This window comes from Drosophila subobscura, chromosome U (genome assembly GCF_008121235.1).
Source record: "Drosophila subobscura isolate 14011-0131.10 chromosome U, UCBerk_Dsub_1.0, whole genome shotgun sequence".
Classification (NCBI taxonomy): Eukaryota; Metazoa; Arthropoda; class Insecta; order Diptera; family Drosophilidae; genus Drosophila; species Drosophila subobscura.
In genome coordinates this window covers 11,599,765-11,621,652 of record NC_048534.1, presented here as the reverse complement: position 1 = coordinate 11,621,652, position 21,888 = coordinate 11,599,765, and the positions used below count along the sequence as shown (strand labels likewise).

Below are 21,888 nucleotides of genomic sequence, written 5' to 3'. Positions count from 1 at the left end.
AGATCCGTTTTTTAAGCATAAAAATGAAATTACTTGAGTGCATTCACATCAAAGAGAATTGAAATTTGACCCAGCAGCTTTATGAGACATTTAACCTTAAGTATGATGGTCTTAAAGTTATAAATTATAATTAGTCATTTAATAAAATAGCTTCCAAAGAAAGGTGAGGGGTACAGACAGGTACATACATCTGTATGTTTGTGTGTATGCATATCCGACACAAGCTTAATAGAACTCTACACATACATACATACATATGTACATATGTACATACATATAACAGAATGCAATGCATGCCAGACACGAATTACAGTAATAGTAACACACAAGCTGTTAAGTCTCTGTTTCATGCCGACAGCGCAACAGTGCACTGTTAAGTGATGGGAGAGGAGAGTGAAATTGAAAGTTAAATGCCGGCATTAATCACATGGTCATTATAACAATCGTACTATGGGCCTCAACTTCTTATACTCTCGTTCACTTTCCCCTCAAAATCTGCGACTGCTGATGCTGATATATGCATGTATTTTATAAATCGCATTTGCCCAAAACAAGAAGAAAGTCGGACAGCACATAAATTTGCTTAAATGTTATATTTTTGGGTTCCGTAAAGGTATGTACATATGTATGTACATATATTTATACACCCTGAATCCAGTTATCCTCTCTCTGTCGCTTGACGCTCCTTGCTTTGCCGCAGCATGGTTCTCTTGCTCCCCTCTCTCTCTCAATTTACTTTGCTCTTTGGTTACTTCTTTTTGTTTGTGACATAAAAACAGGTTATGTTAATTGATTGAAATGATATTTGTTGGCCATTCTTAAAGATTTCGTCACATCTTCAGATTGCATAATAATAATACGCAAATTTTGTGGTTGATTTTGATTCGATTTTGATATCGTTTGTTTTGTGTACGTGCGTTTTCTAGATTTTTATTTGCATGTTTAGCAAGAAGCTCTGCAGGCGCGCGATGGGTCAAAGAACTTATAAAAATGTTTAAGGCCAATTCTGAATTTTGCACAATAAAAAAAACACCACAAATGGAATCAATTCTGTTTCATTTTCACTCTCGCTTTGGTCTTTAGATACAAAATACTCGACGTTCAATTGATTTTAAACAGTTTTTTTTATAACCACGTTTCTGTATTGGCTGATCGTTTAAGTTACGGCTTAGCCGGCATCGCCTAATCGATTGAATTAATTACCAAAATATGCAAATTAATTTACGTATGACTTTCGGGCATTCTTTTTGCGTCTGTCTCGTTATATGTTTTCGCTTATTTATATTTTTCGACTGCTTTTTGCTTTGTCTTCGTTTCCCATTGGCCGTCGCTTTTCTGACGTTTCGGGCGCCTGCGCATTGGGAAGCTGGGAGAACGAAGCTGGCGGGAGAGAGAGAGAGAGAGAGAGAGAGAGTGAGTGACAATCAGCTGTTGCTTTAAATGAGCTTTGGTGGTGGTTCAGCCAAAGAGCGCATAAAGAAAGAAGAAAAGAAAAAGAAAAAGAATAAACATTCATATGTAGGGAGCTAACAGATATAAAACAGAAAACGTAAAGAGCCTAACATAACGGAAACAATAAATGTCGTTAGATTTTGAATTTAGTTCTACTTCTGTGAAAATGAAATCATTACATAAAATGCGTCTCAAAATTACATTTTATTGTTAACTTTACACTAAAATGTTTTTCTTATTTTTGTATTTGATGAAAAAGATTAACTCTATTTGTAGAAAATATATAAAAGAACATATGGAGAAAGAGAGCTGCCTTCAAAGCCAAAACAAAATAATAATGGGAAGCATTTTTTTGTTATAAGTAAAAAAAAACCCAAACTCCAAATGACTGTTCAACAATAAAACCACAATTCATCGTTGGACAATTTCCGCAATAATTATGGCCAAGAAAAAAATAGCAATATTCTACGAGTAGTATTTGTTCTACGCAATCAAAATTGGGCAGGTGGCAGCGGCACATGTCAAAAGTTGAAAATAAAATTGTTATTTCCTTTTTCGAAAATTTAACCTCGTGCCCTGTTGACCGAACGCCGAAAATATGCTGAACTCTGTCTAATCCATAAACACGGAGATTGGCCAAGACAATCGCAAATGAATCAACGGGTAGCCTTCAGCCTTCGCTGAAAAACCCGTTAGAACCAGCAGACCAGCAGAAACGTAACTCAGTTGGAAGACGGCCAAGTCGCTAAGCGCCGCACCGAGTCGAGCCGATACAAGCATTAACCTATTTTACTTCCTTACCTCTTAGATCTCTTGAGAGACCCCATAGAATTCTCGTTTCGATCTACCATCTAACTTCCGGCCAGAGGTCCGAGTAACGAACGTGTTTTCAACGTGTTTTTTTTTACTGTGACTTGTCTATGGATTTGTATAGTATATTTCTTTCATTTTGGTTTCCTAAAGTTAAATTTTGTGTGCTGATGATGGCCCATTTGATTAGAGCTGCCTGGGCACGGGTTATTAATTATGATTTATTTTGGCAATAATAAGGAGCACGATAATTATTGGCAAATCTTCTAACACCCTCAAGGTCGAGGCTTTTGGCTACCGTAAACATTTGCCAGACTCTTAGGAATCTCCACTTGGCGACGTGCTAATTGGAACTTACTTGATGTGCGTTTTTCTACTTTGCGTTCTGTTTGATGTTTTCCTTGGTTATTTGAAGATTTGAAACGCTTGGGGGGATTCTCTTTGGGCAGAACATATTTTTGCTTGGGTGGTATTGCGTTGTGGATTGGAGTACTGACTGGTGGCATTCTTTTGGGTCTTTTTAACCTTGGGGAAGTTATAAAAGGTAGTTAATTCTCGTTGTGATATGAAGGAGGAAAAGGAAATTACCTTTGATCTTTGGCTAGATCTTATAATAATATAAAATTGATTGTTGGAAACTTAGGATTCCAGTATTAAGTACCCTTAAAGAAGTCCAGTGTTATTAATCTTCAAAGAAACTTTAAAGAACATTTCTAAAGAATGCGTAAACCCAAATAAAAACTGCATATAGTAGAACTCATACGTACGCATGTATTTATATTTTTGCCATTCTATTAATATCCTTTCAAACATTAATTTATGTTAATTCTAGACTCTGTCTAGTCATCTTTTCAAACTGTCTAGTCACCATTAGAACCAAAAAAATATTATAGTAGAAAACTGGATTGCATAATTGGAATTCCACTTTGCATGGGTGAAGCTTTAGTCTGTCTGGAAATTCAGTTTATGTAAATTGAAAACACCCCAAAAATGATATCAATCCCATTTTGAGGAGTGGCTGGTTATGCCTAGATCAAAAATCAAATGATAATAATATTACAACAATATCATGGCAAATCAAAACCAAAAAGCTCAACTCAACTCAAAAAACTAGTGGTTGCTTTTCAAAAATCTTCTGTGGAACCTGACCAACAACTTCCGATTTGATTGGGCCACATTCCCAAAGCCTCTAAACAAAAAAACACCTCTGATAATGAAGAAAAAAAAGATGTGTGATGCTGGCATGACATTGAATTTTGATTATATTGTTTCTACCTTTGATGTCAATTAACATAAACGCTCTAAAGTCTTATGGGCAAACATTTGTCATGCCCACAGACAGTTGTAAAGAGTGTATGAAATGTTGTAAGGAAACTCATCTCTGGGGCTTGGACACAGATGTGTTTATTTCTTGGTTCAATAAATCACAGTTAAATCAGGGCAGCAACCCTCACCCTCATTGCTGGCTTAGGTATCTACGAATTTCACCCAAAAATATTATTTATAGACACAACAAGTTAGCCTTTGTGAGACCCTCAATCGGCAAATGTATTTTTAATTGAATTACCGAACAAATAACCAAGTAAAAAGGCCAAACAACTGACAAAATTATACCACACCAGACCAAACGGCTGAAAGAGTGCCACCTAAAGTTGTGCGGAAGGTCGGTTGGACTTTTGGAGTCATTGATTTGATGAGTGTTGACGGCAGTCAAAAAGTAGCACAGCCTCTAAAAAAAACACAGCTACTCCATTGATGCATATTCAAATCCAAGTCCAGAGACACTCAACTGTAGTGGACGCGTTCAAATTAAATGGTTTGTTATAAATTTCGATAGTGTTTGGGTTTTACGAGTGTGTCTGGCTATGGCGATTGTTTCCGTTTGATTACCTCTGAAACTCGTTTCGTTCTAGATAAATGGAGACTGGTTTATCCTTTCACTAGAAATAGCAGTAGAACACTCTCGATGCGATGCGTTTCGATTTCATTTGATTCTTTGCTTTATTTTCTAGTATACTTATGTTTATCCCCTTGATTACCACAAGGTTTCTGCTTCGGCTTGCTTGCCTTCTTGGCTTGGGCCGTATTGTTGTATGAACATCATATGTTTGTTTGTTTTCAAATATTAGCACAGCTCGTGGGGGTGTCATTTGCACACAGCGTCGCTAAGTCAAGGTCGATTTGCCAGACAAATGCCAGATTTAGTGAACATGTTCTTTAGCTTTTGTTGGCCAGAGCAAACAGAATTCCAATCATACCAGAGAGACTCTCAGACTTGTATGGACAATTTTTGTATGTAAACATAAAAATAAAAAATTTTGAAGCCCTTTGTAGCTTAAGGCTTGCATTGTTTTTGTTTAATAATTATTTATTTTTGTTTGAACACAATTTGGAGGCTTTGGAAACAAGCTCTTAAGTGGAAATGAAACCAGAGTTTCTCGTTTCTTTAAAATAGAATCAATTAAATATTTATGAGAATACTAAAAGAAATTCGATACTATAAATTGGTTCACTTATCTGATTTAAGGCATGTTTTTATTCGAATTTTATGAATCTTAGGTTTCATTTTATTATTAATATTCATTTAATGGTATGAGCTTCCATTCTCTTTATTTATAAAATCAGTTATGGATATAATTCATTTAATTAGATAACTTTTAACTCAAAGGAAATCACATAAGTGCAAAAAGATTGCACTTGGGCCAACACTTGAGGAGCATCAAAAGCAATGACCCTACTTCTCCCCATAGAGAGGTTTCCTCTGCATCCGCACTCAAGCCCAAACCATGTGCAGTCCCCCAGCATCAAAGAGCAAAAACCAAGGCGCAACCAACTGTAAACGTAAACAGTCTTCAGTGCGCAGGACAGTTCTCAAAGCGAATCCGAATCAGAGACAGCTGTGCATTGAATTCGGGGAAAAGCTTTCTGGGCCATGCCATGGGGGGAAAAGCTTCAAGTGAGCATTCAGTGGATTGCTGCCAATTTGGGCGAACGGTGGTTGTACGGTGATTGCTGGTTGCCGATTGTTGCCCAGGTTACGTGTCAAGGAGCTAAATACCGTCGGCCATGTCAGCCAGTAAAGTGGCTAATTAAAGGCCAATGCTCATAGCCCTCCAAAATCAATTGTGAAAAGTCAAGTGTCAAGTGCCTAAACGAATCAAAGATCGGCTGCTTATAGCTCTAGCTTGATTCTAAAAATGCCCTCCACTATCACGAAAGTGCATCAGCAAATTACATTTTAAGTCTGGCCGATTGCCAACACAAAAACCAACGGAAACCCACGGAGCAACACGAACAGCCAGAACAAAACCACAACGACAATGTCGAGTGGCAGGTAGGATTCCCCACATATCCATATAGTATTTGTGCACGATGTAGATAAAGCAGGGAGCACAGCCCATGGGACTTTCTTCCATATCTGAATGGTATTATGACTTATCCACTGCCTGATATTTGTCGTGCAATCAATAAATTGATTTTTGATTGCCATGTGTGTGGGTTTTCCTTGGCGTTGTCTTTTGTTTTTCTTTGGTTTTTGTTTTCTGTTTGTGTGCTTTCGGCGTCGCACTGGCTGGCAAAGGGTTTCGCCTATATCTAGGGCCACTCACGATGCTGCCTCGAGGCCGTAACATCCCACAGTGCGCATACTTGATGTGGGGCTCTCTTGGCTCTTAAGCCAGATGGAAATTCAGAGATGGTTTTATAATTTATTAAAATATGTTTGCTCATCTATAATTTCACTCTTGACCTTTTTTTTCACGGGCAGAATTCTATTTTGAAGTTTGCTTTGCATTTTTTTTGGCTTCTTTATTTAGAATCTAAGCTCATAAATGTGAATTAAAATTTCATTTGGATTTGAAAACCGGTGTATGTTTGCTCACTATCTTAAGCGTGATGTTTGCATAAAATGTAGCTTTCATTTAAATGTTTACTAGAATAAATCTACAGTGAACGTTGGGTGCAAGACTCAGAAACATTAGAAATCAGCAAAAAAAACATCCTAATCCATCCAAAATTATAGACATATATTTTTACTGTATACGTACCTTTAAATACATAAACAAAATCAGTTAAGATAATCATACGCAGCACGTGTGCCGCTGCGTCAAACGTTTCCATTACTTTCGGAGCAATTTTGTTTGTTTTTTTCTGCCACTGATTGCATATTTTTGTACAACTTTTTATCGTTGATCAGTTGGTTGGACAATAAGATTCATTACTGAAATTTAACTAATTTTTGGTCGAAATAATTTGGAGAAATATACAATTCATTAAGAATCTAAGCTCATAAAATAAACACAATTACCATTTAATTTTGTTTGCACTTACAAACAGGTATATTTTTTGTTAAATCACTTTAAAAATGACATGAATTTTTACTTATATATTTACTTAAATATTTACTTATTGATTACTCATTTCACTTAAGTTTGCTCAAGAAAAAATTATAAAGCAAGCTTTGAAATTGCAAACCAAGCGTCAAAGTTCAGTTGATTAAGCAATGTGACATGACAGCACTGTCACCTGTGCCTGGACATGGCTTTTGTGGTTAAGCAAACAGAAAGGAACACCCACACGGAGCCACAACCACGCAACCACGAAGACACACACACAAGCAGAGGGTAACAGAAAGGGCAATGCAAATATGTGCCTGGTAATTTTTTGGCGCCAAGTTGACAATTTTCATGCTGATGATGAAGGAAAATGAGGGAAAATGTGCACAAAATTAGCAGAAAGGGGAAGATGGGAGATGTGAGAGAAGGAAACTGGAAACTGTTGGCTCTCGGATTTCATTTGCTCCCTCAGCAGTCATGACTCATTGGCATGCTGTCCGGGGCATTTCCTGGCCATGGAAACTGATACTCCCTCAGAGACGGGGGCTCTCCTTTGCCAATTTTGTGCTGATTGTAATTATATGTACATTTCGTGCATATTTTAAGCAGCCCGATTATCCTAATTACATGACTGGCTGCTAATAGGATACTTGGCTTCTGGTGGTGGGAAATGTGAGGCTTTCTTTTGCTAATGGTAGGAGAAGTTGGTGCAGTCTTCAAAGGGAAATAAAGACTGTTAGGTAGAGGCCCCAGAAAATTGGCAGACTGTTTGGGGCAGTGTGGTAAAGGAGGAGTGAAGGAAAAGATTGTGGATTTAATGACAGTACTAAGCATTTCATGTTCCCTCACTTACCCTGTAATCCATTGGCAAATTTTGCTCATGCTATTTCTAGTTTGGTTCTATATTTAGTCGCTGCTAAACCGCAAGTAGAGCAAACGTATGCTAAAGTAAATAAATAACTTAGACATGAAATCCCCTCCCTCCCTCCCAAATTGCCTGATTGTTTGTCTGCCTTTCTTTTCTATCTATCCACCAATTCATGTAGCTGTCTGTCTGTCCCTCGGTCTTTGCATATGTGGGATTTCACGCAGTTGAATACGTGACCAACAAATGCTGAAAAAAAGTGACTTGAACAAGTTTTTATATGGTAAACTTATGGGGGAACCCCTAGCCATGTATAGATTCGATTGCTATGACGAAATACACAAATCGTATTGCTGGATGTTACCTGTATTCAAATTCAATTAAGAATAAACTTTCTGGGAATTATTATAATGAACAAACGAGCGCGGAAGTTGTGAGACTCAGTAAAGGCCGCAAGGGACAAGTAAGGGACATGACAGCTGGTTGAGATATGTTTTAGTTCTTAGTCCAAGCCAAGTAAAACAAAGATTACAAAGAGCATTATAAATTCTCTCACATCTAAAGCTCCACAGATATTTGGTAAACCACAAACATTAATTTACACCACAAAATATGTAAATCCTCTTTGAGCACAAGCAAATCTGCTTCTAGTTTACACGAATTTCGCATTCAGTGTGGGCAGACTTTCAGCAATTGCATTTAATTTGCTGACTTAATGGTCTTTCCCTTTATCCTGGCAGCCTGCTGGATGTGCTCTGCAGTGGCAGTGGTGCCCGCCTGGCCCTGGGCACCTCCGTCATCTCCTATTTGATTGTCTACAATGAGGCCTCGGCACCGAGCATGCTCTTTGGTGTTCTGCTGGCGACACTCTATGGGAGTATGTCAGGTGAGAGATGAAACCCATTGTTGATATACAGATTAATATCTATTACATTTTTCTTTACTCAAAGCGCGCTGTAAGACGAGTCTGCGAAGCCTACAAATGCCTTATGTTAGGGCCACCAACAAATTTGACTATGGCTGCCTTTTCCTAGCCATATGGCTGGATGCTCTGGCTGCCATGTGTGCCTGTGCGGCGCTGGCAAGGACACTGAGTGCGTGTCTGGATGCCATGACTGGAGGCTTGGCCAGGATACTCATTTTGGGCCGCAATGCACCCACGAACGAGCCCTGGCCGGATGTCTTGGGTGTCTCTGTCGTCTTTCTAGTCACTGGAATGTTCATGCTGGGTCTGGAGGTAAGTGCTCTACAGTCTATCCCTATATCATGCACTCACTGAATTACCATATCATTTTGCAGCACTCGAAAGCCTTCAGCCTCATCATGACACTCGGGATGTTTGGCTTGAATGCAATCCTCAGCGCCGTTGGCTGGTGGCGTGGCGATTTGTTGGCCTGGTCGACGGATAACTACTTCCAGCCTGATGGCATTAGCAGCGTAAGTGCCATACACCCCCCTCTGGCTATGTCTCTGTCTCTGGCTGTGTTACTGGGTCAGTGCACTGTGTGTTGTTTCCTTTTGTTTTATCGATTTTTGGTGTCGTGACTGCTGGCAATTGCGTGACCGCAGCTGAAGCCACAGGATACGGGCTTTTGATTATGACACGTAGTGCCGCGTTCGGGTTTCTCTTTTCTCCATATTTGTTCTTGTTTTTATCGCGCAAAAAGTCCAGTCAGACAGTTAGAAAAAAAGGCTTTGAGAAAGGTGTAGGAACAATTGTTGAGGACCCTTGGGGGTGCAGCGAGTACTCATTATTGGCTTATGGCAATCTTTGGCCAACAAATGGTTAAGCTAACGTTTTATTCTCCCCTCTTTCTAGGTCTTTCTGGCCACTGCGCTGCTCACCTATAGCTTTCCCAGCGATTGGCCGCAACAGCATCGAAGTGGACGGTATACAGCCAGCTTGATCACAGCTCTGGTCTGTGCATCCCTGCTCCTGACAGCCGTGTGTCTTTCCACAGTGGTGCACTACAAGTGAGTGGATTCCACCTTTATTTGATTCCCTAACTAACCCTCTCTCTCTCTTCGTGTAGAACCCATGAGGAGTACGTGGCTGTGCCTCTGTTTAATGTGCTCGATGAGAGTGGCTTCCATAAGCTGGTGCCTGCCTCCGCCTGCATGCTGCTGCTCACCAGCTCGGCTGCCTTTCTGGAGATCTTCCCAGAGCTCTATGGCATTGTGGTGCGTCTGGCCACATCGGAGTGGCGCATACTCTCCAAGCAAATCAGCTACGAGAGCTCGGAGAGCGGCAATCCCGTGCTGGCTGTTTTTATTGCCGGCAGCCTGTGCGCCATGCTCGCCTTTGCCTGTCCCCTGCAGCATCTCAGCTACACTCTGGCCGCCAGTCACATTGGCGCTGGCTTCCTGCGTGCCTTCTATCTGCTGTATACCCCCTATCGACCGAAGTTCATGCAACCCAGCTGCGAGTCCTCACTGTCCTACAGTCGCCTCTCCACGGCGCCCATTGCCAAGAGCAGCAGTTGCAGCAGTGCCGCCACCTCCAGCTCGAGTCGCCTCAAAAGGAGCCTCTGGAACATCAGTCTGGCCAAGCACACGGGCCTAAAGAAGCCGAAGACTAAGCCAAGGAACAAGCAGGAGGTGGAGAAGGAGTGGCTGCTGCTAGGGGAACCAACATCGCCGTGTCCGCAGCGTGAGGGCAGGGATGTGGAGTCCACCATTCTGTCGGATGGTGAGCCACCGGTGAGTAGTCTTTGCAATTTATCCGAAAGGAGTTTGGTCAGGATTAGTTAGAGCTCTATTAACTATTATTAACTAAAGTTTATATATTAAAAGTTCTTATTTCCTTTATCCCAGGCATCAGACTTTGAGTACCCCGACAAGTTCGACAAAAGCGATTCGGATACCTCAACGGACATTGATGCCATCGTGGATGAATATCGGGAAAAGATTAAAGTAAAATCATGCACAAACCCTTCTATTTGCTCTGGCTAATAGTTTCTGTTGTCTGCCCTTCTCGTAGGTAACCACAGCGGGACCCTTGGAGCGCAGCGTTCGTGTGCCCACGGTCAGCTCGTGGCGTGTGACGATCTTTGCTCTGGTGGTCATTGCCTTGGGCATTGCTCTGTGTGTGGCTGGCCTCACGATGCACTGGGCACCGGCTACCTTTACCGGAGCCATTGGTGTGTTTATTGTGACCATAATGATGGGCTTTATACCCAAGTACACGGGCAGTGTGATCAATGTGAGTCCCGTGCTGTGTGGCATGTCGCTGCTGCTGTGCGTTGTCCTGTTCAGCGGCTGTGCAGTGCACTCGTGGCCGGGCCTGATCATCTGGCTGCTGGCTGGACTCGTAATGGTGGTGCGATGTGATAAGTTCTGCTGCAATTGCTTCGAGCACTCGTCCATGATGAATGCCCAGCTGATTCCCAGTGTTTCGGGCAAGACAATGGCATCGGGTACAAAAAAGTCTTTATCAGCATCTGGTTCGGGTTTGAGTGGTGCGGGACCATCCACCAGCATTCGGATACCCAGGCCGCCCAAGGCTGTGGGCGTGGTCAGTTTGCCGCAACGCATCAATGGCCACAGATGACAGTCGGAGTCCTCGGAGGAGGGCGAGGACTTGTTCCACGAGGACTTCAATGTGCGCGACTTCGATGAGGAGGATGGCGACGCTGGCGAGGATTGTTGGACTGATTAGCTTGCCCAGACGCCGCCTGCTTAAGATATCTACAATATAAAATGCTTTGAGGATCTCCGAGATGATCTTCAAGCTTCAAGCCATAATGCCTGACTTTTCTAGCTAGTTCAATTCAATGTCAAAATCTATTTATGTACATTTATGTATGTATTTATGTATGTCTTATGTATGTGTCTCTAGTTAGGCAACTCTCTTTACAAATAGGTTCCCAATAAAATGCAAATTTTCCAGATAAAACAAGTCAGTGAAAGACATTAATCATTCCTAAGTTTCCCAATGGCTTACATGCTTTATTATGCATCCAATGTTTATCGTTAGCTTATCTCAAGTTTATCCAAAGTTTAGAGCACTAGAAGCACGATAAATCTCAAGCAGACAGACACTTTATTATCTCAAGTTCAGTGCACGATAAGATCAAATGTTCTATGCATACAAATGTTCATTCTCCATGAGATAATCCACCAGTTCCTTCACTGGTGACATTATAGTCTGCTCGTAGCCAGGCTGAAGCTTCATCACCCTCAACAGCAACTCACTGCGATCTGTGTTCAGATAATAGTCAAACTTCTCGGGCTCCTCGGATCGTAGGCGATTCGAAATGCTGGACGACATCTTGGTCTGGGGCTCGGTGAGTGCCCAGATGATCAGAGCAGCCAGACGTGTGCGTTGGCATTCCTTTAGGAAATTTTCACGCGAAATGAGTTCCCCATCCAACCCCAGACGGATTAAGTGGGATTGCAGCGATATGTGGTAGTGCTCTAGGGATTCGTCATATATCTCCTGGCGCACATCAGCCGAGGCCACAATGTAGAGCAAAAAGAGAACATCGAGTGTGGGGGAACAGTATTTAGTTAGCTGAAAGTCCACAATGCAACAGGCACTGGGCAGAACGGAAGATTCCGAACCAAATCGAAAGAAGATATTTCTATCCCAGGTGTCCCGATGGCACAGCACATTCCTTATGGTCAGAGAGGGAGTCACCAGTTCCTCGGATTTGGTCAGCAGATTGTAGAGTTTATTGTGGATGAAACTCTGATGTTCCACCGTTTGATATTGGGGATGTCTGGCAGCCAGGAAGACAATTGCCTAAGGGATGAGTTCACCAATAAATTAGCTCTTAATTATGATTTGCAGGCTGCTCACTTTAAGTCCCGTCATGAACCAGGAGTTCTCCGTGCTCAAGTGCAGCTCAATCAGCACATCCTTGTAGCGCTCTCCAATGTTGAATTGTTCCTCTTCCTCCCAGGCTATGCTGGCGGCATGTACCTCCGCCAAATGTTCGAGTACCAGTTTATAGTGCTCCAAAGTATAGCTCTCTGTGGCCTTCAGATGTCGATATTCCAGCGTGAGATCTTCCAGGACTAAGATATCATTGCGACTGTAGAAGCACCGGGGAAACAGTTTCTTTGTGGCTACAGGCAAAACATTCTTTGTATTTTTATTTGCATTAAATATTTGTGTCATATTCTCACCATATTTTTGTACATTTGGTAGAATTTTTGTGTATATCGCAGATTCCTTGCGGAAAACTCCTTTGCGCTCGCACTCTGCACGTTGTGGTTCATTTTTGCGCGGCAAACTCTTAATAAAATAATCCAGTTCTTGTCTGTCTTTATCTTTAATGTCCTCAACTATCAATCTCAATTTGTAGTATTCGCCCATGTAACCCATGAGGTCATTGGAGCCCGGCTCCAGTTGGGAATCCAAGAGCAAGCTCTGCGATTTGTCCTTATCCTTCAGCGTGCGCTGTGCTATGAGCAGACATTCTTCGGCACTGAGTAGATCCATTTGGATCAGGTGTTGTCTGTTTGGCTGCCAAAATTAGAATGAATGCTACAAAATAATCTTCATTTGTCTTTGGGAACGAATAAAAGAATGAGATTGGAAGTGTTATCTATCACTTTTTTGGGTGTCTCTTTCTTATCTGAATCGGTTGCTTAGATAATACACTTGGAGACTGCAGATGGTTTGTTTAAACAGAAGGTAGAATAATTTATGTTCGCCTGGAACCTATTTCAACCTTCAGAAAGAATAATTGGATGCTGAAATGAAGCACACAAAAATGCCATTTAAATCGCTTTAAACTCAATCCCGCATCAGTTCTCCTTCCCTGCCAAATCGAGTGACAAATGAATATACCCCTAAAAGTAAGACAACCCATCACCAAGTACACTTTCCAGCGATAAGATAATCTCTCAAAGAGAGAGCGTTCAGCGCCAGCCAGCCCACTGATACGAACCCTAGTGTTACCAGGTGAACAGCAACCAGATAGTGAGACAAATTCACATTTAATCAGCTTTGTTTATGATATGTCAGTGCCAACAAATCGCCCACACACTCGTACATGTAAGCGGCAAAGTCTTGATGTTCGTTCATCAACTGGAGCACAGCTGGTGTCCGATCGACATTACAGAAGCGATGAAAGTCCGCCGGTCGCTGATCCTTGAGGCTCTTCAGATAGTTGTCGGGCAGTCGGAGTATGGTGGCTGCCATGCAGTTGTAGGTGGCCCCAAACAACGCAAAATCCTTGAGAGATTGCTCAAACTCCTTACGGCTCAGCTGCTCCTGGCTGGCATCGACGCCCATTGTCTTGAGTTCCTCCGCCAGAGTGTCGTAGTACAGATTTATCAAGCGATCAATCATTTGCTTACGATTGGCAGGCTCTAGATTGAGGTAGCTAACCAAATGGAAGTCCATGGCAGGCGGGGCATAGCGACACAGCTGAAAGTCCACAAGGATGGAGCGCTTTTCCAGCGGTCGCTCCTTGTGATAGAAGACATTGGCACCCCAGGCATCCCGATGAACGAAGACATTTCTGTGTACTGGCGAGGGGTTAACCATATAATAGACGCTATCCAAGCGGCGTGGCAGTTCCTTGGAGATGTACTCCTGGGCCCGGGCATCGTTGCGGACATCGGGATGAGTGGCAGTCACCGCCAGCACGGCCTAGAGAAAAGATTGAGGGTATAGTTGGGGAAGCAATATCAGTCGATGCTCACCTTTAGACCAGCGGTATACCATTCAACGTCTGGAGCGACGGACACTTCTTTGAGCCACTCTCGCAGCTGAACGCCGATCGTTTGTCCCCGCTCTCGCTCATAGGCCACACTACTCGCATGGAGAGTGGCCAACGACTTTAAGATGGGGCCCAGCTGCTCCTCGCTGAGGAAACGAGTGCCCGATGGCAAGGCCACATAGCCCATATCCTCGACATTCTGCATCACAAAGAGATCATCGCGGGTGAAGTAGCATTTGGTGCACCACACATGAGGAGCTACAGAAAACTCCCAATGGATCATTTTTATATTTTCAAGTGCTGCGTAAACTTACAGAACTTTTTGAGCTCGTTGAGCAGCAGCTCATAGAGTTTGGTCTCCTTTTTGATGAGACCCATTTTCTCCATATAGAATTCCATGTTGGCATTTTGAAAGATCACGGACTTGACAAACAATCGTGTGGTCTGCTCCTCCTGCTCATCTGCCAGCTGATATTTGAGCTTCAAATGGAAGTATTCGCCCAGGAAGCCAACACTTTCGGTGGCTGGCACTATTTCAAAGTGTTTTAGGACCCCATGCTGGTGCTTATCGGCCAATAAATTCACCAAAATCTCCTGACACTCTTCCAGCGTAAACAGTTCCAAGCGATTTCGACGCGTGAGCACCGGTTTGTAGTCATCGTTACTCATGCTCAGGCGATTGTTACGCGATTATAAAGATCGGTAATGGACTGCACGGGTTTTGGACTCAAACTGATTTCATTTCGATTGTGTTTCAGAGTTTATATTGAAGAAAATACTCTATAAAGTGGGGGTATATAACGTATCATAGGCTACAGAATTACACTGCGCTAAGCTAGCTTTAGTTCCCATTTTGTTAGAGTACTTCCCCTCTCGATCATGGCATTTTCTACACAGTCATTTCTTATCGTCACAGGCTGCACAGCCCATCGAACTCTTCCTTATCGGACACTCTCACTCTCTCGCATAATTGCCCTATCGATGGCCATGTTCATGACATCCACACAGCACTCCTCCATGTAGGACCTGAACTCTTCATTGGTTTTCATGTAATCCAAGATCACTCCACTGCGATCCACATACTTGAATTCATTGGTCACGAAGGCGGCGGGCACCTTGATTATGGTGGCAGCCACAGCGCGATAGACAATCGCAAACAAACGAAACTCCTCAAAGGATTCTAGGAGCTCCGATTTGGATAGCAGTAGCTCCGCCTTGAGGCCAAACTCTGAGAGATTTTCCACCAAATAATTGTAGTACACATCGAGGCAGCTCTTTTCCATTTCCCTGCGATACGCTGATGTGAGATTCATGTACAAACAATAGCTAAGATCTTGGGCAGGTGGAGTGTAGCGACATGTCTGAAAGTCTACAAGAAGAGCTGCCCCAGAGTCCTCTTCGCTCGGATAGAAGATATTGCCAATCCACAGATCGCGATGGCAGAGCACATTCTTGTATTTGATTGAGGGTTCCGCCTGCTCATAAATCCCCTCCATAATCGCCAGCAGTTGGTTGTCAATGAAATGTAGTTCTCTGGCTCCCTGATACTGGGGTAGACTTCGCACGGCAGCCAGCACAGCGGAGAGACCGGTGGTAAACCAGGCTATCTCCGAGGCCACTGTCACCTCCAGCAATTTATCGCCATAAGCTTCACCAATATTCACTTCCGTTTGATGCTCGTAGATCAAACTGGCGGCATGAAAGGCTGCCACGGAACGCATGAGCTGCAGCAGGTGGTTCTCGTTGAGTTGCGAGGCCTCCACTGCCCGATATCCTGACAGTTTGATGTCCTCGAGCACCAGTAGATCGGGTCGTGTGTAGTAACACAAGGGACTCCACTTTAGTTTGGCTAAGGGGAAAACTACTTATAGTGCGTTGTTTTTAGTTGAGTTTTTGATTAACTCACAATAATTTTGCATCTTGGGCAGCATTGTCTCATAGAACCATGCCTCCTTACGAAAAATAGCCTCCTTGGCCACCTCAGCGCTTTGGTGGGGTAGAGTTTTGATGAAAAACTGCTTTTTGTGGACGATATCCTCTCGTTCAGCCTGCAATAAATATAAGTTTGGCTTTATAATGGATCTGCCTGCTGCCAGCGATAGCAGATCGATAAAAAGTTAACTAAGAAAGCAGCGAGCTTTTGAATGGATGCTTTTTTCTAACTTTAGTACAAGAAATGGCCGCTGATGCCAGTGGGAGCGCCAATACAAACATAAACCCAAAGGTATGCAATGATATGTAAATATGAAGTACTCAAGTATGTATCATGTATTAAGCTTACGTGTACAATGCACCAGTTTTTTTTACATTAAAGTTTCTTCAAAGATGGATGGCAATTGTTGCTAATGTTTGCTGTATATCTAGGGTACATTAGTCCTAGAGCTGAAGGATCTATGTTGTCGTTTACGCTATGCCTAAAAATACTCAGCAGATTTTGGAAGAAGAATAAAATATAGCCAACACATTCTAAAGAATTAGGATTAAGCATTTATATCAAAAACTTAGAGTTTTCCCTACACCGATATTTTATTGTTTTGTTCAAAGTTGGAGCTTTCTTAATAGTTTCACAATTAATTACTCAACTACTATCATTTAATGGACACAAACTTTGTAGTGTTTTGCACTGATTGCCAAGGCAATGGCCAAGATATGGATACTCACGTTGCAGCAGCTTATAGTCAGTGCATAGTAATCACCCAGATAACCGATTGCAGTGTCATCTCGAACCACCTGATAGTCCAACAGCTTGCTCTTGCCATTTGTCAGATTTTCCAATATTTTCACACATTCGTGGCGGCTGAGCAGCATATTGCGTATACGCAAGGTCGTCTTATGTATTCGTTGGATCTTTCTCTCTCTTTGTCTCTCTCACCCTCTCTTTGTGTGGCGTTCGCTGGCGCTTTGATAGAGCACACTTTTCCGAGAATTTTCACTCAGCAGAATACAGCAGACACTGCCGATCGGAAGCAACTGAGCGAAAATAGAATTCTACTCAGTTTTTATTTTCTTTTGGCTAGAATTTCGAATGCACAAATGTTGGTGGTGCATTGTGTACGATTTAGATTAGATTTGCATGATTAGATATTGGCCAGTGGGTGTGTTTGCTGCTGCACTGGGGGGCAATTAGCAGAAATAAGAGATAAATATGCAAAAAAAAGGCGCATGTGCATAGCAAACATAATCAAGATCCTATCTATATCTTTCAGCATCTGTGCATCTATTTTTTCGATCTTTTTCAATGTTCTTAAGCAGTGTAATAATTAAAGACTCCTAGTCAAAAACCAGGCGCTTCAAACGTGAATCCATGCAGCTCGAATAAGGACGAATAGTCATGTAATAGAATATCTCCACGAAGCTAAGCAAACTGGCACCCACAAATAGACCCGTAGTACCGCCAATGGACACTGGAATAAAATTAGATTAATCACAGAAAACCTCTGAAGTCCTCTGATGATCCCACTCACCCACCAAATCCAGTTTGCCACGCACCAAATTCCTCTTGTAACGCTCCGTGGGCAGCTCTATGAGACCCACCTCAATGCGGGAGACAGGATTCTGCTGTCCCACCATATTGTCCTTGCTGTCAAACACTGTAGTTATGTCCACCTCCGTGCAGGAGGGCAGACAATCGCAGACCAGACCCTTGCGACCGCGACGCTTTGACCACTTGGCAATGATCACCGAAAGATCCTCATAGTTTCTGTTGAGGCACTCCAGACCATCCATATTGCAGAGCTGCCAGTCGGGCGAATTGGGGGACAGATGACTAGAGCAGTTGCACAACTCCATCTGTCGATCCTTGCGACACTGCACCGTACAGGCACTGTAGCTATAATAATTGTGGACACCCAGGATATTCTCATCGGCAAAGCGGCAATTACGCTGATGGACGCTCGTCTGACGGATTTCCTCATCGTTTTCAATGTCACGCTTCGAGATGTAGCGTCTGAAGGATCAGATTTTGCTATAAACTAGTATTAAGGGATCCCAAGAGTTGCTTACATGAAGGATATATAGGGACCCACGACTAGAAAATCTGTTTTGGGTGTCACCAAAGTGGGAACTTCTTCGGTGCCCAATATGAAGACCTATTCAAAAAGAGAAGGAAGGTCGGAAGGAATCAGTCGACTTTTAGGCACATCTGTAGAAATTATCATCTTCAACTCTTTCGTCATAATATACTAATCTTTATGATCCAAGTGCTATGAACTTTTCTTTGCTAAGAAAGATTATAGAACTCACCGTAGCCTCCGTATGCAATTCCATTGTGAGTGTTCCGGGTCCAGTGTAACGATTCGAATACATATTCAGCTTGGGGCCTTTATTCATGCTGTAATGAAACATCTTTTGTGAGCAAATTACACACGAAATAAATATATTTATGGTTTTCTCACCCAGCCTGCAAAGAATTGATGGCATAGCATATGCCCAGCTCTGTTTCCATGCGATGAAAGTGCTTGCAGCACTCAAAGGGCTTGTTGTTCCACTCACAATTGCTGATGGAGTCCACACAGCTGCTCCGCACCAGCTCCGCGTAGTAGGAGAAGTTCGAGTAGAAGCAAGAGGCAGTGGACTCCTCGCCACTGCACTCGTGCACCGTGTGATAAGACTCGCCGCGGAAAAAGGCAATCTCGCTGAGAACCTCCTCCAAGGTAAAGTCATGATCCGCACCCCAGAGTCTGAAAGGAATCCGCCTTAGGCACTTCTCTGAGAGCTATTTTACTTACTGCTCAGCCACTTCCTGTATGCGATCCATATTCTTCGACTCACACACTATGATGGCTGGAAAATTGGTGTTCCAATCGCGATACGAACTCTCCACCACAAAGCTAATGGCATTATTCTCAAAGGCACCTGAAAGGTGTCTCCATAGTAAACCATTAAACATCTTATCTGTAACTCACTCAGCGAGGCTTTGATAAGCAACCAGGAGGCATACCAGGAGACTACCAGGCAAATGACCCAGAATATTCGCTCCAACCAACTGGCATCTTTGTCCACTATGAATCTGGCGCCATGTAGCGTAGAATTTGATAAATATTCCTCTATAGTTCGACTGAATCTCATGGTGGTTCTCTGCTCTATGAACTCTAATCCGTAAGTGATTGTAACTGAAAATGCAACCGAACCGGAAACCCCTGTTGTTACCCTTGCTAATGACTCTCCATTATTCATTCGATTTATCCAACTCGATTAGAGTTATGTTTGTGTCAGCTGTTCATTTTCCCAGCTCCGGTCACACGCACATTTATCCAAAGATTACAGTTTTGGCCTGCTCTTTGTTTGCCTCACATCAACAATGGCTTAACTCGTTGTAGTTTGCCTGATAAGCACACGCTTCCATGGGGTTTATAGAGTATGTCTACTACATCATAAATCCAGTCCGAAGTTTAAACAATTAGTTGCCAACAGGCCAGCGTGAGTGAGTGTTTAGTGTGTAAATGTTTTAATCTCTTATCTACACTTGGATGCAAAAATGTATTACAAATATTTGGAAATATCAAAGGAAAAGAAATAACTGAAAGTTGCCCAAAAAAACAAGCCAATTCTTGTCATTTATTCACAAATAAACTGTCCTCTTAAATGGCATACTTGGTAGAAAAGTTCATGGGTTTTCACCAGGAAATATTTCCATTTGTTTCATAAGAATGATCAAATGTTTGGCTCATATGACTGAGCACACCGCCAGAGTGTGGCCCTTAATTGCTTCACATACAGTCTAGGCCAAGAGCAAATAAACTAAATGGGATTTCTGCTAACGCCTTTTAAGCATTTTCCCCCATCCCATTCGGATGCACAATCTTCTCTATAGAGCCCTGTCGCTTATCTTGTGAAAATTTACAACAGTCTAGAGAGAAAGTCGCAAATGGTGGGAGGAAGGAATATAAAATGTTGTGCCCACGGGCAGATCTCCAAACAGTTGACATCGACATGGCACCGGCACTGGAGTTGAGTGCCAGCGCGATACGCGGCCTGTGCCAGCGATACCTTCAACAAGATGATTGCAGTTCCAATCCTGGATTCGATATAGTCAGCTATCAGCTGAAACCCACATCGGAGGCGCCAGCCGGATATCTGGGCAGTCACTTCTATCTGCAGGTCACCGTGCAGCTGCACGATGGAGAGGAACTGAAGCTCAGATTCTTTGCGAAGGCTGCACCCGAGGGCAATGCCTCGCGAATGGAGTACCTTGAGGATTTTGGTGTGTTCCAAAAGGAGATTGCCGTGTATAAGAATGTGCTGCCCGAAGTGGAGGCAGCCTGCGCTCAGGTGGCACCCAAATGCTATTATGCCGACAAGAATCTACTAGTTTTCGAGAACCTTGCGGATCAGGGCTACCGCATGGGCAGCGGACGCGATGGCCTGCTGAACTATGAGCAGCTGCACTGCTGCCTGAAGACCCTGGCCGCCCTGCATGCCGGTTCCATCATCCAGGAGCAGCGTACGGGCAAGAGACTCCCACAATCACAGCCACGCGCCGTCGTGGAGAATGCGTATCCCAGCAACAAGAAGCCGGATCATTTGCGCATGGTAAACTTCAACAATGGCTGTTTGGTGTTTAAGAAAATCATCAAGGAGCTACCCAAATATCAGTCAAAGATGGATTACATTTTGGAGAACTTCACCGATCGAATGTCGTACATTTTCGAGGCAATCAAGACGTCCGATAAGTATCAGAACACCCTGCTTCATGGCGATCTCTGGGCCAACAACATTATGTTCCAGTATGGCAAGTATGGTGATAGTCCCTTGCACTGTCGCCTCGTGGACTTCCAGCTGGCCCGATATGCTCCACCAGCGGTGGATGTGCTCACCGTCCTCACCATCCCAACAACTAGTCAATTCCGTGCCGCACATCTCGATGAACTCTTGGCGGAATATTATCGTTTCATGAGCGAGTTTCTCAAGCGAGCTGGCCTGGACATAGCCCGCTTTATACCCGAGAATTCCTTCTATCAATCTGTGGATGAGTTCCGCAGTGTGGGCCTCATCGAGAGCTGCCTCTTCTGTCATTTGGTGCTGCTGCCGCCATCCTCTACCCAAAAGTTGACCAGCTCTGAGGATGGTTTCAATGACTTCTTTAGCAATCGTCGCATAGAGATCTGCCAGGATGCATTCGAAACGGATGAACTATACAGAGCCCGCCTCACAGACATGATTGAAGATTTTGTGGATAATTTTATATTGAAAGAAAGCAATTAAAGTTCGTAAATATCGCCCGAAAATTTAGAAATATCAAACTTTTCTCAGCTTTTTAGACCATGCTTCGTTGAGTTTTCGTTTTCGTTTAGCTCTTCTTTGGCGTTTCGAAAAACTTTCGAGCAGTGTCCAAAAACCTGCCATGCCAACAAACCGATCTTCGGCTTTCGGCCAGTCTCAGCACCAGTGGCAGTAGCAGTAGCAGTCGCAGCTCGTGGCTTTCTGGCAGCAAACTTCAATTCAGTTGCCAATTGGCCGCGTTCAATTCAACAACTGCTGTTGCGGGCTCCCATTTAAACCAAACCGCCTTAATGCTTAGATAAAGCGTTTAAATAGTTTTGCAAACTTTTCAAAATCATTTCAGAGACCAATACAAAATGTGAGTTTGGTGCGAAGTGTGTAAAATAATCTTACAAATTAAATGTTTAACAAGATAAATAAGTAAATGTGTGAGAGTTTAATGGATAACATTCATTGGTGATTGCAGGTGTTAATGGATAAATAATTTATTGAATTGCTGGAGCTGTGTAAAATAAAATAAAACAATAGAAAA

General features: G+C 42.9%; 6 protein-coding genes across 6 annotated transcripts; 2 read left to right on the top strand and 4 right to left on the bottom strand.

Annotated features, from left to right (window-relative positions):
- The first annotated feature begins 5,239 nt into the window (after positions 1–5,239).
- Positions 5,240–11,353, top strand: LOC117900078. The gene is made up of 8 exons (XM_034810283.1): positions 5,240–5,596; positions 8,202–8,347; positions 8,412–8,698; positions 8,761–8,898; positions 9,281–9,435; positions 9,495–10,161; positions 10,276–10,374; positions 10,442–11,353. The coding sequence occupies exons 1-8, from the start codon at positions 5,583–5,585 to the stop codon at positions 11,009–11,011; spliced, it is 2,076 nt and encodes a 691-aa protein (XP_034666174.1). The 5' UTR covers positions 5,240–5,582; the 3' UTR covers positions 11,012–11,353.
- Positions 11,354–11,448: 95 nt separating this feature from the next.
- Positions 11,449–13,111, bottom strand: LOC117900082. The gene is made up of 3 exons (XM_034810286.1): positions 12,592–13,111; positions 12,263–12,531; positions 11,449–12,205 (listed from the first exon to the last, which is right to left on the bottom strand). Exons 1-3 carry the CDS (start codon positions 12,905–12,907, stop codon positions 11,543–11,545), a joined length of 1,248 nt encoding a protein of 415 aa, XP_034666177.1. The 5' UTR covers positions 12,908–13,111; the 3' UTR covers positions 11,449–11,542.
- Positions 13,112–13,388: 277 nt separating this feature from the next.
- On the bottom strand, positions 13,389–14,868 carry LOC117900081. The gene is made up of 3 exons (XM_034810285.1): positions 14,450–14,868; positions 14,119–14,393; positions 13,389–14,065 (listed from the first exon to the last, which is right to left on the bottom strand). Exons 1-3 carry the CDS (start codon positions 14,802–14,804, stop codon positions 13,412–13,414), a joined length of 1,284 nt encoding a protein of 427 aa, XP_034666176.1. The 5' UTR covers positions 14,805–14,868; the 3' UTR covers positions 13,389–13,411.
- Positions 14,869–14,871: 3 nt separating this feature from the next.
- LOC117900083 lies at positions 14,872–17,103 on the bottom strand. Its single transcript, XM_034810288.1, has 3 exons — positions 16,797–17,103; positions 16,042–16,183; positions 14,872–15,984 (listed from the first exon to the last, which is right to left on the bottom strand). The coding sequence occupies exons 1-3, from the start codon at positions 16,941–16,943 to the stop codon at positions 15,077–15,079; spliced, it is 1,197 nt and encodes a 398-aa protein (XP_034666179.1). The 5' UTR covers positions 16,944–17,103; the 3' UTR covers positions 14,872–15,076.
- A 302-nt stretch (positions 17,104–17,405) lies between these two features.
- Positions 17,406–19,328, bottom strand: LOC117901195 (sodium channel protein Nach). Its single transcript, XM_034811848.1, has 7 exons — positions 19,040–19,328; positions 18,863–18,989; positions 18,530–18,814; positions 18,378–18,465; positions 18,138–18,223; positions 17,600–18,081; positions 17,406–17,539 (listed from the first exon to the last, which is right to left on the bottom strand). Exons 1-7 carry the CDS (start codon positions 19,308–19,310, stop codon positions 17,406–17,408), a joined length of 1,473 nt encoding a protein of 490 aa, XP_034667739.1. The 5' UTR covers positions 19,311–19,328.
- Positions 19,329–20,036: 708 nt separating this feature from the next.
- LOC117900080 lies at positions 20,037–21,748 on the top strand. The gene has a single exon (XM_034810284.1). It carries the CDS (start codon positions 20,067–20,069, stop codon positions 21,336–21,338), a length of 1,272 nt encoding a protein of 423 aa, XP_034666175.1. The 5' UTR covers positions 20,037–20,066; the 3' UTR covers positions 21,339–21,748.
- The last annotated feature ends 140 nt before the right edge of the window (positions 21,749–21,888 follow it).